The following is a 16,342-nucleotide window of genomic DNA, read 5'->3' as shown; positions in this document are numbered from 1 at the left end:
GAACCGGAACAAAAAAATTAAATTTTGCTCAGAACAAATCTAAATAGTTTTTAGTCCCTGCCCACTTACACCTAGACTTAGCGCATGCTTGCATGAAAATACCAAAATTTCATGGCCATGCCCATTGACTTTGCGCTTTTGACTTAAACCATAGTGCTGTGGTTACATTTTCCAAGTGTGTTTTTTTATGCTGCTGTGCCTTTAAGACTTCTATATAAACAGCCTCTTCACAGGTAAAATAAGATACAGTGGGTTTTCTGTCGAGTCTTTAACTGCCGCATCTTTCAATAACAGCTTGTTTACAAATTTTGCATTACATTGTGACAGATTCACAAGACAATCGGTGTTGAAATGTGCCGCTAAAAGTGTTAAGATCAGCCTGAACTTATACATATAAACTTCAGCTGCTCGTTTCTAACATTGGGATCCCTTAGAAGTATCTGCAGAGCAGTAGGTGCTACACAAAGACAGGATCAGCACAAGATTCGACAACCCTTCCCATATTTTATTCCTGTAACCTCAAACATAGTTAGTGTGATGGCAGACCTTAGAGCCTGGCAGTCCCTCTCCAGATGGTCCCCTTGGTCCTGTCACTCCTGGACCCCCTTGATCACCCTGATGAATTCAACAAACACAAGTTTTTTTACTTTCTTTCTGGACAGAAAGCCATTATATTACAGTAATCAGTTGAGTTTAATATCTTAGTAAATGGTTAACCTACTTTGGGTCCCTGAATACCTTCCCCTGTGGGCCCTTGTGGCCCTGGAGGACCTTGTCTTCCAATGTTGCCCTGAAACAGCAAGACAGCAGATTTAATAAATGAGAAGCAGATAGCTTGTCCTCCTCAACTGCCATGGCAAAATAAATTGACTCCCCATGCTTGACCTTCTTAGAAAGACCGCTGTCTCATGTTCGACATGTTGGTTGTTTAGTTACTGTACTCTGGGATATTTACAGTTGCATAACAAAAATATTAATCTTACTGGAGGGCCTTGCAGTCCTTCACCAGGAGGGCCTGGCAAACCAGGCAAACCCCTGAATCCAACATCTCCCTGAAAAGAACAAAATTATAGTAAAAAGTATAGTAAATAAAACTGCCCTTCATTATATCATCATAAGTATGTTTTGCATCAGATTCAAGTGGAAACTTCACCTTTGGACCAGGTAGACCAATGCCCTCAGTGCCGGACTCGCCTGGCAGTCCCGGTAAACCAGGGAGACCCTGTAAAAGACAAACACACATGTACATGGAATTAAAGGTCCTTTAATTTAATTCTGTAATTTTGCTAACTTCAATCACACGCACTCTCTCCGGGGGCGGGGGCGGGCTGGAATGTCGCAAAATCGGCCTGATGGGGCGCGAGAGGGATAAAGGCGGCCGGTGACGACGGTTCGAGAGAGAGAGAATTACAGGCATGTCTGTCATGTGGGTTTAAGTTTTCATTAAATTATTATTTATATTGACAAGCTGGTTCTCGCCTCCTCCTTGCCCATCTTAACCCCATTACATTGGTGCTGAAACCCGGGAAGGAGGAGGGATGCCCGTCGCAGAGTCCTCGACACTGCCGTCCACCCAGGAAGCGCCACTGCCATCTGCCGGGTGACGGAGTAGCCCGACTGCCCAGACGCGGGGAACTGGATTCCCCAACCGCCTGTAGCTAGGGAGCTGCTGCCGGGGGCGGAGGAGTGCCCTGCCGTCCCCAGAGACGTGAAGGGGTCGAGGGAAGACCGCCGTCCACAAGGGGAGGAGGGAAGCAACTCCCTGACCGCCTGGAGCGGTAGGGCCGCTGCCAAGGGCGGAGGAGTGTCCCCACGCGCCACCAGAAAAGCGGAGGGGCGTTCTGTCCGCTGGGGGTCGGAGGTTTGACTCCGGTTCGCCCGGAGAGGAGCGGCTGTCGTCCACCGGAGAGTGTGGAGGAGTGTTCGAGGGCCACGCAACGGTACATCAGAGAACCGGTGAGTGAGCTTTTTCTCTCTCTCCTCTCTCTCTCTCTCTCTTTTGTACCGTGTTGGCCTTTTCCCTCACCTATTTTTATTTATGTTTTTGTTGTATTCCCCTGCTGTCTCCTCAAAGGTCGAGGAAGGCGTGGACCAAAGCACGCCCCTCCCAAGAGAAAGGGGGGTGTATGGCATGCCGGTGGCACCCCGGCCTGAGGTAACGCTGGGAGGAGTGTGGAGCGGAGGGGGGCGGGCCCGGCCTGGAATGTCGCACGCCCGGTCCCCAATCGGCCTAATGGGGCGCACGAGGGATGGTGGCCGGTGACGACGGTTTGAGAGAGAGAGAATTACGGGCATGTCCGCCATGTGTGTTTATGTTTGTGTGTTTTGGTTTAAGTTTTCATTTGTTTACATCAGCCTTACAAAAATGTATCAGCAAACTTGAACATGCAAAATTATTGACAGGCAGAGATCTTATTTCTTATTGGCTAAAAAATAGATGAGCTCCCCTGGCACTTTTTAGCAGTTTACAGAGTCTAGAGCTGTCATAGAGACAGGTGATGCATGTTAAAGGGACCCTTTTCACATTTACGGGTTTGGAACGCAGAAGTAATCTAAAGTGGTGAGAGGCAGACCACAGCAAATATTATTTATGTGTTCCCATTTGCTTCAATAGCAAAATAAAAAAGAGGAATAAAATAGAGAGAGATGGAAGATGCCAAATTTACTGTTACTTTCTCAGCAGCTGTATTCGAAACCCCATCAAATCATTGGTAACTAGTTTATTTATTAATTTATTATTAATGCCAGGGTAATTTAACACAAATAATAATGTTATAAATGTACATCAAACAATAATAATTTAAAATAAAATGATATAAAAAGTGCTAGATTTATGCTGCTGGCAGAAACGCATCATCACAGTCTGTGAAAAGGGTCAATACAGTCTTGTATGGAGTGATGAATGAGCAAACTGTACATTTGATATTCATTTTAATAAAAAAAAACATATGTAAAAGATGACCAACAGTTGCTTACCACTGGACCGGGGAATCCTTCACCTTTAGGTCCGAATGGCCCATGTGGGCCTGGGTTACCACGATCACCCTGATTGGGATAAGAAAGGAACATTATTAATAACATTTTCATGCAGCTTGCATGATTGGCCATATTAAAATCACCTTTTCTTAGTTTTTCTATAGATTAAAGGGGTCACATCATTGTTATAATTTTATTTTATGAGGTTCACTTATACTGTTAGTAAAGTCAAAAACAGTCATGATTTATGACCATTTTCCAAGCTCTCTTTGACCCTTAAGGCCCCAGCACACTCACAGCGATGTGCTTCTTTGTTCTTCGATCATAGCCAAAAAGAAGTTGAGCAACCGTATACTGTTTGCGAACATTCAGACACCGCCACGCTGCTGTGGGAGGTGTTTAGAGCAGCATTTAAAGATGAGGATGTTCAAGACTACATGTAAAACATCAACTAATATGACATTCAAATGTGTTACGATAGTGACTGATGTTTTAGCACAATGTGTGGACTTTTCAGACGGTCCCTTACCACAACTTCAACAGTTTTAGGATGTTTTAGCACAATATGTGGACTTTTCAGACGGTCCCTTACCCCAAATTTTCAACGAATATAAAGGTTAAATTAACAATCTGGAACGATTTCGCCGTGCTGCCATCTGAGCAGCTGTAATGATTTGCGTCCCGTAGTGATTCGATACAGGACGTAAATCTTTCATCTTTAAATACGGTACGATTTTAAAGGAAGGGTGGCAACCCTATATGTGCCAGTTAAACTCTGTTATTGTGATTTACAATGAAACTGATACTACTGCAAAAATGGGTGCATCAAAGAGTGTTAATTGGGTAGAATACAGACAAAAGAATGATGAAGGCATGTCTTACTTTGGGCATATGTGTGAATGGAGAACTTGGGAAGCTTTGATTCCTTTGGAAGACTAATTAAACAAAAAACAAACAAACCAAAAAAAAAAAACACACACACACACATGATATGCTCTTGGAAAATGTCTCTACACAAAAGTTTGCACCAGCTCGCTAATAACTCTGCACGCCGTTGTGTTCATGTTGACTGATCTGTACTGACTGAATAGTAATTAGATGTTGAGCTCAAAGTAGGTGGAGCTCCAGGTCACACATACTGATTACGTTGACCAATGGCAGTAAGACGGTGTTCAGCAGCCAGTAAGAAGTTTTAATGGAAGTTTGCCCTGGTGAGCTGTTACGAACCACGTAAAAGTACTAAAAACACCTTCTTTTTGGCCAGATTGAGTTCTAAATTACGTCACACCTGTTGTGGAGCAGGGGCCTTTAGAATTAAACAGTCTCTGCTGCTGTGCCTTTAAGATCAGACAGAAAGGATCAGGGATCTTGTTAATAATAAACGTCAGCCGCTTGTTTCTAACGCCGAGATTCTTCAGGGGGATCTGCAGAGCGGCAGGTGCTACACACACAAACAGCACAAGCTTTGGCAGACTTCGATGTGTAAATCTGCGTGGTCATATGTTGTAATCCTGATAATGAGGAATTCAAGATTTTTGCAGCTTTGTATCAACAAATGGTCTTCTTTTCACAAGGGAGAAAGTTCTGAGTTCTGAAAGTTACAGTGGGTATTTTCACAATACAATTAATTGTTTTACCTCATGATGTGACCCTTTTAAATAGTCCTGCCTACCTTTGGACCAGGCAGGCCATAACCAGTCTCTCCTATCGGTCCGGGAGGACCAAGGGGGCCCACATCACCCTACAGACATTGAGATATGAGGTCATAGCATTACTTCTCTCTTTCACTGCAAAGATGGGTAAGTGAAATAGAATGTAACTCTGTAACAATGATTCACTGCGTTGGCAGCGGGCCAATGACATGACTGGTTGCCAGCCTCTAGGGTGTGGCACAGTTGTAGTATCTTGGTTTTTACTACCTTTGGTCCTGCGAGAGCTCGCCCGGGTAATCCTGGCATGCCCAGTCTACCTGATGTGCCAGGCTCTCCCTGTAAAACAAAAGTATAATGTTTCTGTGATGTAATTACATCACTTTTATGGTATTTCAATACCATGTGGGAAACTAGACACTTTCCAATGCATTCATACTTCAAATAATGGGCAGTTTTGTAAGCTGAATTAGAGCCAAACATTTCATGCACATCATTTTGTAATTAAAAAAAAAAAGGTTTTGTCCCTTAAGGGGTAGTTCGCACAGGATGATGTCTTTGGAAGCTGAAATGAAACTCGGAGCAGAGTAATGTCAAATTTAAAACAATGGACCAATCAGATGAATCTGGGAGCGGGATAAACATATAGAGTGTTTTGAGCATGTAGATGAATGGAATTTATGCACCAATGTACGTCTCTTCTGTTCAAATCCATTATTCTCTGTAAGCTGTTTTATTGTAATAATGCATCCTGTGTGAATGCCCCCCCCCACACACACACCTTTTTTCACCCATTCCTGTTCTCACCTTTGCTCCTGAGGGGCCACTTATGCCAGGAGAGCCTGGCAACCCCCGAACGCCCCGCTGACCCTGGTCTCCCTATTGAGATTTAAACATAGGCAGGCAAAGAGAAATGTGAAAATATAGAAAAGTGTCTCTAAAATAGTTCAATCTAATTAAAACTGACTATTTTACACAATTTCTATGCATTTTATGCTTTTCAGAGTATCACAATCAATTGTTGGTCAAGTTTTAAGTGAGTGCTAAGTGAGATTGGCATATGGATTTGCTGCCTATGTTGAGTGTTCACAAATATATATATATATATATATATATTTATATTTATATGAGTATAAAAAAAGAGAAGATTTCACAGGGTGAAGTACCTTCTCTCCTTGAGTGCCAATTCCTTGGGCCCCCTCAGTTCCTCTCAAACCTGGAAACCCAGGCTCACCCTGATAAACAGGAAGACAACAAAAATAATAATAATAATAATAATAATAATAAATGAATGACCATTAATGTCCAGTTCACTGAAGTGTTTGTGTATTTGCTCATACTCACAAGATAATATCTTATCTAATAGAAAATGAAAAATGGAAGAGCACCCAAACTGTCAACAAATCCAAAACTTTTCTGAGATCTGAGTTACCTTTTGTCCTGGAGCTCCGTCCTCTCCAGGAAGTCCAGGTACCCCAGCAAATCCAGAAGCACCAGGTTCACCCTGAATAAATTATACCAGCAGTACTTATTATCATATCCAAATCATCCATCTATCAGTCAGTCAGTCATTCTTACTGTAAAGTTTGGCCACACCTATTAATTCTTTATTATCCCAACCAACTTTATGAAGTACAACCTGTGATGCTTTTTAAACACTATTGAAGGAGTGCCCATTTATACTATGTCCAAGAATGCCAGTGTTACCTTTGACCCAGGCTCTCCGTGGCCTCTCTCTCCTGGGGTACCCATCTCACCTGGTAAACCTTGTTCTCCCTGAAACAGTGAAAAATAGTCAAAAGATTAACCCAAGAACAGTTAACAAATCAAAGGTTCTTAAAATGTCCTTTCTGCTTTCGACCCAATGTGGAAAGAGTACATCAATAATAAATCAACAACACTTTTATTTATTCTATTCTTTTTTTTTTATGTGTACATTTAGCAATACCAACCTTGGGACCAGGGAAGCCCTCTCCTTGGATCCCTCTACCTCCAGGAGGCCCCCTCGGACCCTCAACACCCTGATATTGAGAAATGTTGAATATTAGAAAAACAACATTTAACTCAGTCCCGGTTCCAGATCAAAATCTCTGGGGGTGCTGTATATGCAGTGAAGATGTAATGTAATTAAATTCATATTTAAAATCAAATTATGTTTAATATCACCAAAACAGATTAATATTTAATCCACAAATTACACTGCCTTAGTTTAAGATTTTTTTTCCCTCAATCAATTATAGCTATGTTTTCTGGAATGTAGCAAGCAATGTCTGAAGATTGTATCCGCAACCACTAATCTAGAGTCAGTTTTCACACTAATATTTAAGGTTTGGATTTGGATTTGGAAAACTTGTCCTAGACTAGCAGGTATGGGCCACTTATCCCGGAGCAGAAATCAGAAGCAACTGGTGAGGCGATATATTGAGCGAGATAATGGACCTTATTCACAGTAGCGCCATCGTTTTGACATGAACGACAACGAGGCTGTGAGGAATATATTGACAGTATCTTCAATGGATTGTACTGTTGTTTAAAGTGTTTTGGATCATTCCGTGGACAAAACATAGAAAAGAAAATTATTTCCTAGAAATTTCAGTTGGAAAAAAAACATGATTTGTGGAAATCACAATGTAGTTTAGGAGCTTTATACAATTTTATTCAGTGGATACCACTAAAGATATTCAAAGTCTATCCCACAGAGTCTCGTTTTCATTACCATTAAATATCAAATAAGGCGCTACTGTGATTAAGGTCTATACTGCTTTGAATTCTCTATGTGTGAAAGGAGGTCTTAACCAAATGCTCATATGTATGTTGGAGGCATAAATGCAGAATGCTGCACCTGCACATTTAGGACACACTAATTTGCAAGATCATACACGTTTATTAGTTTTGATAGAGGAATTGTGTGTGTGTGTGTGTGTGTGTGTGCGTGTGTGTGTGTATGTATGTGTGTGTGTGTGTGTGTGTGTGTGTGTGTATGTGTGTGTGTGTGTGTGTGTGTGTGTTGAAATCTGCTTTTCCAATATAGAATATTATTAGGCTTACATATTCAATTTGGGGTTTGTTTGAGGGTTCTTTGCACCCGCAAGTCCCCCCATGGATCTGGGCCTGATTTAACGGTAAGATTGTTAATAATTTTGATAGAACTAATAATCACAGAACTTCACTTGACCCCATCGAAGTTTTTTTTTTTTTTTTCATAAAATAAATAAATAAATAAATATAGAACAAGGAAGATATATTTTATGTTGGCTTGCAAAGCCTTGCCTGAATGTTTAGAGTAAAATTTTTGACAGACAGACAGATTGCTAGTCAGTCAGACAGACAGACAGACAAACAGATAACTAGCTAGCCAGACAGACAGACAGATTGCTAGTCAGTCAGACAGTCATACTGCTAGTCAGACAGAAAGACAAACAGACAGATAGTTAGCCAGCCAGCCAGACAGACAGATAAACAGATAACTAGCTAGCCAGACAGACAGACAGACAAACAGATAGATAGTTTGAGGTTAAGACATGTTGTGCCACCTTTTCGCCCTGAATGCCAACACCTGGGAGTCCAATTGGTCCTGGCAAACCAGGAGACCCCAGCTCACCCTAAAGACACAACACAGAAACGCAGGGTCAGTTTCACATATATGATGATCTTATCAGAATAATAATCTTTCTATTTTGCATGGTAGAGTAAACACATTTATACGTTTTTGTAACTGCTACCAGGTGAGACAGCTGCCTCTCTTAAACATTCCCACAGTAATGCAAGATGTATCACCCTCCCATCTGCTCCCTCCCCCTCCGTCTTTCAGTGTCCAATCAGTCACCAGCATTTAAACGGCACAATTGGGCCTCTTTTCGTACTTGATTAACTCTTTTGTGTGCCAAACGTGGTGTTGTTTGGATGCCATTCATGGACAGATATATTTACAGCCCACCTTATCGCCTTTGATTCCAGGGCCCGGCTGTCCTCTTGATCCCCTCGGCCCATCCAGACCCCGGTCCCCCTGTTAAACAAAAGAGGAGTCATCACCCCAGTGTCTCTAAAATGCTAACCTCTCTTTCGCCACCATTCGGATTCATTCACTGCATTAGAGGTATTGTTTCGCTGACTAAAGAAAACTATCATTACTGGATTCAGAACAGAATGTTTTTCCGACTGGTAATAACACAATGGAATGCCAGCATGACTCTCGAAAGTTGTTTTTTCAGGGTGGTGTTGACTAAAGGTAGGGGAGTTTTAGGATAGAAATGTCACACTAATTTAAACTTAGGGCAAGTTGGTAAGTTGGATTCATTTTTGTGAATCTGTTCAAGCCGTCCTTCAGAATGAATTGATTCAAAACTTTCAATTTTCAATTTCAATCAAAACTTTCAGGCTGAAAATATACTGCAGGATTATATATATATATATATATATATATATATATATATATATATATATATATATATATATGCATAACATTTTATGAAGCCTATGTCTGCAACTCTACATTATAAATGATGAAGAGTAGTACAGTTGCTGAGACTTGTGGCCAAAAACTGAATAAAAAAGTCCAAAGAATTTCTTCTTTGTCGTTTTTTTTATTACACTTAGTTTTATTTAGGTAAACTAGCTTTGATGTAGATCTAGTAAGACTACTAACTAACATTAAATAGACTGCACAGTGTTATTATAGAGGGCATGAAAAACATCAATTAAACAATGGCTTATATCCCCCAGCTAGTCATCTGTCCTAAATCGCTTAGCAGTGAACATACATTAATTAATAGCCTTGGGTTATGAAATAAGAACTACCAGGGCACTTAAGAAACTCCTAATGAGCTTTTTGAAGAGTTAGAAGTCATAAATGCATTTATTTACTCAGATCTTTTCAGATTGCCTTTGGCTGTTACAAATCTCCAGCTAGATTAAAGAGCAGAACGACATTACGGAGAACATGGCTTTAAACAGTCTGTGTTTGTGAGCTTGCCTTACCTTCGGACCTGGAAAACCCTCTCCTTGTGGTCCTTTCTCACCTTGAACACCCTGTGGCCCTTGGGGACCCTAATTGGACAAAGAAATGTGAAGAAAAATGCCAAATGAAATGCCAAAATTACAAGCTTAACTCCCAAGGAATGCATTTGTTGTTACATTTTTTTTAAACCTAAATATACTGTAATTCAATATGAATAAAAGTGTCTGCCAAATGTAAATGAACAGTGTAAGGACATTTGAATGCACTTTTATTTATTTATGATCCTTTGGCATGTATACTTACTGGCAGGCCTGGCTCGCCAGTGCCAGGTGGACCCGGTGGACCAAGTCTGCCCTGAAATCCCATATCACCCTGATGAAAGAAAGCAATTTGACTGATCTGAGTATCATCAAAACCAAATTAACATCCATACAATCATTCAATAACAATAAAATAAAAGCAATAAGATCAAAAGAAAATTAAATTCTTTCTCATATCCAAGTGTTATGAAAAGCATAGTCAACAATAAGCAAGTCATTTGTAGGTTAATTTAAACTAATGCCACTCTGTGGCCCTATCAAAACAATGCTTTGTTTGAGTGGCCCCTTTTAGCCCAATACAGCCACACTGGCTCAATTATATAACTATATGTTTGCACAAACAGTGGAAGACTGGGGAAAATTTCAGGAGTGAATATTTTTGCAGTTCTGTTTGGTCATTCACACTTTCAGCATTGAAGTCTTATTTTGTTTGTCTTGATTTTGGGGGATTTATGCTGATTTGCTTTCAGTTCAATCAATGGGCAATCAATGAGGCTGACCTTTGGGCCAGGAAGTCCGATTCCAATGTCGCCCTGAATTCCAGGTGGGCCAGCAGTGCCACGGTCTCCCTGTAATTATACAAAAACAAACCAACAAACACAACAGATTAGAAATCAAAGCCACAAGAGGCCATTCGTAACTGTGATTTTACCATGAGAATTGGGTGTTCCCATGCATAGCACAATGCAGAGTGCCTAAAGTGTGGCTTCAAGTGTTAAAAGGCACCAGTGTCCAGTTATTTTGATTAATAGTCATAATCAGAATGAACAATTCAATATATGTCATCAGCCTGCCTATAGGTGGTTCATGGATGCCAAGCAACGTAACACCTTGGCATATTAAAATAGAATGTATTGTTACAGGTATGCATTCATGGGCATTTTTACACCGATTCTGAGCGCAGTTCATCCATTCAGAATTTTACATAGAAACTATCCATTTATAAATCTAATTCCAGAGTTTGTCCAAGTCTACACTAAAGTAGCGGTCACACTAGGCTTTGAACATGCAACATTATTTTGGATACAACAATGGAGAAGATATGATGATTGAATGGGAGTGTAGTGTGACAGCATCTTAATTTGTTTGCATTTAAAAGTGCTTTGATTTTTCTATGATTAGTCTATGCCTCTCGTCTACACTGGAATGGCATTTTCCTCCACTGGAAATTGAGACCTTCGAAAGTCTTTGGGAAATGATGATGTTAAGAATCTGAAAACTATTTTCAAACGAAAATGGATTAGTGTGGACGTACCCTAAGAATTAAAAGATTTCTGGTGGTACATGTCTTTCACTTTGATTTATCTGCTTTTAGTTTTTTCTCTGCTTACCATCAATTATACATCAATTTTCTCCAGGACTAAATGTCACATTTGAGTTGCACAACACCATTAAAGGAATGTTTGGTTTGAATACAAGTTAAGCTCGCTTCGTAGCATTTGTGGCACGCTCTCAATGACCAGAGAAAACAATTTAGAGTCATCCCACAGTTTTTGAAAACAAACCAAAAACCTTGTTGACAGAAATCCACAGACTATAGATCCACTTACATTGTAAGCATGTACATAAATGTCAACTAATTGAAATGATGATGTATGGTAATTGACAGCATGCCACAGATGCTGTTTATATAGCTTAACTTTCACTTTACCCGGAACATTCTTTTAAGCAACTTAATACTGTGCATCCAGACTTTTAACTCGTTGCTTAAAGTCTGGTCCACGTTTGCAGCATATTCTGGCCAAGAACCAACCTCTTAGACAGGAAGAGGTGGTGTGGCTGTCTCCACGTATTCATCAATCATAGTATAATACACATCAGATCAGTGAACGGACTGTGGACGTGCCGTCTGAGGTTGTGAGTAGTCAGAACTCAGTTTGGTTTACAAAAGCACCTGTTACATGTTTATCACCCATCTGCACATTTTTGCTAGTTTCTTCAGCATTGTGACATCTGTTCCCAGAGCTCTCTAATTGGAATTCTTACTAGTAAAAATACAATTGTAGAGCTCTGTAATTAAAAAGGAATGGAAGTCAATGGAAAAATGACAAGTAAATATTCAATTGTAGTGATCTGTAATTGGAATCTTTACTTGTAAAAATAATATTGTAGAGCTCTGTAATTAAAAACTAATGGAAGTCAATGGACAAATGACAAGTACATATTCAACTGTAGTGCTCTGTAATTGGAATCTTTACTACTAAAAAACAATTGTAGAGCTCTGAAATTTAAATTCTTACTAGCATAAATGCAATTATGACGAGCAATTCTGGTAACATTAAAAGATAATTTGGCCTCCCATAGCTGCACTCAGTATTACCTATGAATCACTAGGATTTCCCTTCCTAAGATTCACAGAATAATTGGATATATTGAGTTGTAAGACAAGAGTGAGATGTTAGGCTCAATAATAGACTGTAAAATCTAGTTTTATTTTTCAAGCATTTTAGTTTTGATGATACACCATGGGACCCCACAAGTAAAATTCTTTGGACCTTATGAGGGGTCCCGGAACCCTGCAGCCCCCCTCAATGCTAACACTAGATTTATACATCATTTTCAAATAGTTCCTGCAGGCGGACCAGTTACTGTAGATATGAGTTGCAGACATGCTGTCTGGTGTTGTATAATTTTTTTAATGACCCAGTCTATACAAGTAGGTCAGTGAGGGCAGTCACAAGTCTGCTCAGACATTTACAAAATCCCTTGCCTCGGCTGCCTTACACATGTTGGATATTCTCTTTGTTCACGTCATCTGCATGTCTATGCAAGAAGAGAAAACATTTCCCCAGCATTTTTCCAAAGGACAGATTTGTGCTGTTATTACCAACATATCATATAACATATTAGCCATTCTCGGCCATCTGGTGCTATTGCACACAAAATCAACAAGCTCTAATCTGATTGGCTGGCTTTTTATAACATATGGGACTTTTGAGTTTTGTTTGTGAAACAATCAGTACTCATAACTTTTGGATGACAGAAATTCTGATCAAGTCTATACAGATTTTCTACATTTGTTCAGTCACATCTGAGCCTGCAGTGCCATTATTTGAATATTTTTCCACCCACATTGGTCTGTTGTTGTAGTATAATCTATTTCAGATAAACCTGCCTATGAACATCATGTAAAAATTAACAAACTGTTGGACGCTTTACATGTCAGTCAGACAGTCTCTTCCTGTCTAAGTGGCGGTTCTAGGCCAGAATGAGCTGCAAAGTGGACCAGACTTTATGCTGGTAGTTAAAGTCTGTAAAAAGGTTCCCTGGCATGTGGGGGCATCTGCAGAGCTGTTAAAACCTCTCTAAATGCTTCCTGAAGTAAAATTAAACAAGGGGAAACTACTGGCAGAGCAGGAGGCCTCTCTACTGGTATCTGTAAAAAATCCAGAACAAGTTTAAACATGTTAACCTCCCCTTTTGTGAGCCCAGCCTGAAAAAGACATACTTGAACTAAAATGCAAAGTAAGTATTTAGCTAGTATTCCATATCGAGCACAGCCAATGTTTTCCCAGTTTCTGAGTGCACAGTTCAGTGGAAAATGGATGTGAATGACAATTCTCTTGCAACAATGTTAACGGGTTATTAAAGAAATTATAGTTTCTTAATTCATGGGTAAGAGTGAAACTTTGCCAGGTGTGCACGTTAAACGCAATGAGCTGAAATCTACAGAATTACAGAATTACAAGCCACAGACCTTCTTTCCCAGTGGCCCCTCTGGTCCGATGTCACCTTGAGGTCCGGGTAAACCCTGGGAGAAATTAAATAGTATGTTACAGTGTCCACCAACATGAACATTTATGATAATATCGTATGATGCATCTAGGATTAACATTATCCATTGTAGCTTCGGATTTGAAAATACACTTCCAGTGAATGATGCCATGAAAGTTAATAGCTTCCATTGGAAAGAAAGTCATACAGAGTTGGAAGAACATGAGTGTGAGTGGAAAATGGTTACAGGATTTACATTTTTGCTTGAACTGCCCCTTTAACACTTAATTAAATACATTTACATTTATGCATATGGACTACACTTTTATCAATGGCAATGCATTTGAAATAAATATATTCACACCCACCTGCAGACCTCTGGACCCTTGAGTACCAACTGGACCCTCAGGACCCTATCATAAATGATGACAAATAGTGGTATGGAATTATTAAACATCTTGGTTGTGTACCGTATTATTGTGTTCACCACTAATTCGAGGAGTGCAGAATAACATTTGAAGATTCACACACCCTGTCTCCTTTGATTCCTGGAGTACCACACTCTCCTCTTTCACCCTGTAGACAAACAAGAGAAGAACATACACATAACTTGTTGTAACTCATATGATTGTGTGGTTTAAAAGAAATAAATTATGTGCATGAATTCAGAACCTTCTCTCCTTGGTGACCTGGTTTCCCCTGACAACAAAAAAGGAACACAGGGAAACAAATTTAGAAATATCTCCTCTTTATATCTTGCAAATCCGTTTTCAGTTATTCGTGTAGCACAGAATAAGTAGATTTATTGGTAACACTTTCTATGAAGCCCATCTTTCTAATGCATTGTAAAGGAATTATGGTAACACTTTACAATAAGGTTGGTCATGAACTAAGAATGGACAATATTCTGTTACAGCATTCATAAATCTTGGTTAATGTTTATTTATAAATATACAGTTGTTCATTGTTAGTTCGTGTTCGTTCATAATGCATTAACTCATTTGAACTTTTATATATAAAATTGTATTAGTATATGCTGACATTAACATTAAAGATTAGTAAGTGCTAAAAATGTAAAGATCATTGTTAGTTCACGTTAACTAATGTTAACAAATACAAACTTTTTGTTAAGTGTTACTGGAAATATAAACACAATATACAGTAATGCCTTCATATTGTCTCATAATACACATTATAATATGTTAGAACATCTCATAAATAATTTAACATTTATATACATTAAAATATTTAATCTATTCATAGTTCTACCTTAAATAGATACCGTATAGAGAGAATCAACATCCACATTTTTCTGCACACGTTATAATGTAATTATACAGTATACAGTATGTTAAGTATCGTATACTGCATTTCATTGGCTCTGTACTTGTATTTTGCACAATGTCAATAAAGTTGAATCTAATCTAATCTAAAGTGCTGTCATACAAAATCAGCAAAGAGTCAACAACCATTAGGCTTTGTGATCTTTTACCATTAAATTACAAAAGCAATTTCTTTGGCCATATCAACAGCCATATCATAAACTTGTGGCATACAATACATTACAAGCTAATATAACAGAAATACAAAGGAACACACGTTCTCAATATACATTTTGAGACATTAAGTAATGTTTTGTACCATGTAATGTTGCCCAACAGGGTGTAATTTAAGTTGAATATATATATATACATATATATATATATATATACACTGTACAGTATATAGGCCTAATGAAAATATATGATAAAGATTGCAAATACAGTATATGAAACATATATAATAACCATTTTACAAGCTTCTTATAACCACTTAAAAATATCTTGTGGATGTTTATAAATAAACTTGCTTTTTTGACTTTACTTAACCATTGTGCTGTGTTTGTTTGTGCTAACAACATTTGTGTAGCCGGTCACATATCACCGGCCCACTAAGATCACTCTAATATTCTCTCAATCTCAATCTCTAATATTGCATATATTATCTCTAGATATTAGACGTTTTGTCAACTTCTTTTTGAGTAATTTTGTACTTCTTTTTTTAACATATTTAAAAAATATATATTATTATTGATAGAAGGATTAATTGAACTGAACTTATTCCAGGCTAGTGTTGGGGGCATTCAGAGATGGTTAAAACATAGAAAAGATGAGATAGTCATGTGTTGTATATCGTTGGAAAGGTCTTAATTAGTAAAATGCAATGAGCAAAGTTATTTCACTCAGAAGCCAAACTGCAGGGAGTTTTAGTGTATGAAATTTCCACTGACACACACAAATATAATAAACAGGAGTGTCTTTTGTCACGTTTTTCCTTATTTCTTCCTGAAGCATACATATAACATAGACAATGGCATATTGTAACTTACAGCAGACTATCCTGATTCAAACCAGCCAAAACACATAATAATATGTTGTGAACACTTAATATTTCTGTATTTTGTAGTCTAATCCATTCATTTCCAAAGGTCGGTCACTTTAGACCGGGAACAGCACAGGTGTAACAAAGTGAAATAAAACCAATCAAATTTTATGAAAATTATCTAAAAAAAAAATTGTGTATTCAGATGCCCTGTGTGAACAAAATAATACCAGATGATATTAACAACAGTTCAGAAGGAAAAAATGACTGGAACACAATATAACAGTTAAATCATACCTAATATATATATAAATATATATATTATAAATTCTGCAGATAAAAACTTGATGTTAGTCATGTTATAA

The 16,342-nt window shown here is 38.6% G+C and overlaps 1 protein-coding gene across 1 annotated transcript in view; it reads right to left on the bottom strand.

Moving 5' to 3' along the window:
• col28a2a (collagen, type XXVIII, alpha 2a) overlaps positions 1-16,342 on the bottom strand; it is a 39,013-nt gene that overhangs the window by 9,301 nt on the left and 13,370 nt on the right. Inside the window, exons 8-28 of the mRNA XM_052143252.1 lie at positions 14,289-14,315; positions 14,148-14,192; positions 13,985-14,029; positions 13,600-13,653; positions 10,403-10,471; positions 9,886-9,954; positions 9,603-9,671; positions 8,563-8,631; positions 8,159-8,227; positions 6,578-6,646; positions 6,333-6,401; positions 6,058-6,129; positions 5,792-5,860; positions 5,433-5,504; positions 4,896-4,964; positions 4,649-4,717; positions 2,977-3,045; positions 1,154-1,222; positions 984-1,052; positions 722-790; positions 547-615 (exon numbers count right to left, since the gene is read on the bottom strand). Of these exons, the coding sequence (XP_051999212.1) occupies positions 547-615; positions 722-790; positions 984-1,052; positions 1,154-1,222; positions 2,977-3,045; positions 4,649-4,717; positions 4,896-4,964; positions 5,433-5,504; positions 5,792-5,860; positions 6,058-6,129; positions 6,333-6,401; positions 6,578-6,646; positions 8,159-8,227; positions 8,563-8,631; positions 9,603-9,671; positions 9,886-9,954; positions 10,403-10,471; positions 13,600-13,653; positions 13,985-14,029; positions 14,148-14,192; positions 14,289-14,315 (1,350 nt within the window). The remainder of the gene's footprint in view (positions 1-546; positions 616-721; positions 791-983; positions 1,053-1,153; positions 1,223-2,976; positions 3,046-4,648; positions 4,718-4,895; positions 4,965-5,432; positions 5,505-5,791; positions 5,861-6,057; positions 6,130-6,332; positions 6,402-6,577; positions 6,647-8,158; positions 8,228-8,562; positions 8,632-9,602; positions 9,672-9,885; positions 9,955-10,402; positions 10,472-13,599; positions 13,654-13,984; positions 14,030-14,147; positions 14,193-14,288; positions 14,316-16,342) is intronic.

The sequence above is a fragment of the Xyrauchen texanus genome, chromosome 14 (genome assembly GCF_025860055.1).
Source record: "Xyrauchen texanus isolate HMW12.3.18 chromosome 14, RBS_HiC_50CHRs, whole genome shotgun sequence".
In the NCBI taxonomy this organism is placed as follows: Eukaryota; Metazoa; Chordata; class Actinopteri; order Cypriniformes; family Catostomidae; genus Xyrauchen; species Xyrauchen texanus.
This window is presented reverse-complemented; position numbering and strand designations above follow the sequence as displayed.